Consider the following 613-nt stretch of genomic DNA (forward strand, 5'->3'; position numbering starts at 1 on the left):
GTGAGAACAAGACAGAAGACCAGAAAGCTCCTTCATCGGAGTCTTCAAAGACGGGATGGTGAACTCTGGGGAACTGAGGGAGGAGCTACTGAAGATTGAAGCGAAGCTACAACATGTAAAAATAAAAGGAAACAATCCACAAATTCAGCTCTATTTGATGCCTTTAAACATGCTACAAATGTGTTCAACATCGCAAACACCAGCATCCATTGCTCTTCCCAGAACCTCCCTCTCCTTCCGGATCTGGACCCCTCTCCCCCGTTAAAAGTAATAAGATTTTCTGAGGCTTATCTCTGGAGAAGAGGAAAGGACACATGGACACAATGGCTTTTGAAAAATTGAAACAGTGAGACTTGATTTTCTTTCTTAAAAAAAAAAAACAACAAAACAATGACCCTGGCTGGCCTGGCTTTGCTGCCTGGTTTTCCTAAATTGTGGACATTTTTTTTTTTCTTTTCGTTTTTAGTTCATTTGCCAGGGAGAGTCCTGGAGGAAAAGATCTCACAGTCTGAAGTCAAGGATCCATTCCTCAGAAACTCCTTTGGGGTGTGTGTGGATGAGGTCCGTCCTCCATGCTGGCTGCTGGCTGCTCAGGCACTGTGTGTACAAGAGA

The 613-nt window shown here is 43.9% G+C and overlaps 1 protein-coding gene across 1 annotated transcript in view; it reads right to left on the bottom strand.

Annotated features, from left to right (window-relative positions):
- Positions 1 to 461: 461 nt before the first annotated feature.
- TMEM233 (transmembrane protein 233) overlaps positions 462 to 613 on the bottom strand; it is a 38,514-nt gene continuing 38,362 nt past the window's right edge. The window contains exon 3 of the mRNA XM_024758476.1: positions 462 to 597. Within this exon, the coding sequence (XP_024614244.1) occupies positions 591 to 597 (7 nt within the window). The 3' untranslated portion in view covers positions 462 to 590. The remainder of the gene's footprint in view (positions 598 to 613) is intronic.

This window comes from Neophocaena asiaeorientalis, unplaced genomic scaffold, assembly GCF_003031525.2.
Source record: "Neophocaena asiaeorientalis asiaeorientalis breed wild unplaced genomic scaffold, Neophocaena_asiaeorientalis_V1.1 scaffold77, whole genome shotgun sequence".
NCBI lineage: Eukaryota > Metazoa > Chordata > Mammalia > Artiodactyla > Phocoenidae > Neophocaena > Neophocaena asiaeorientalis.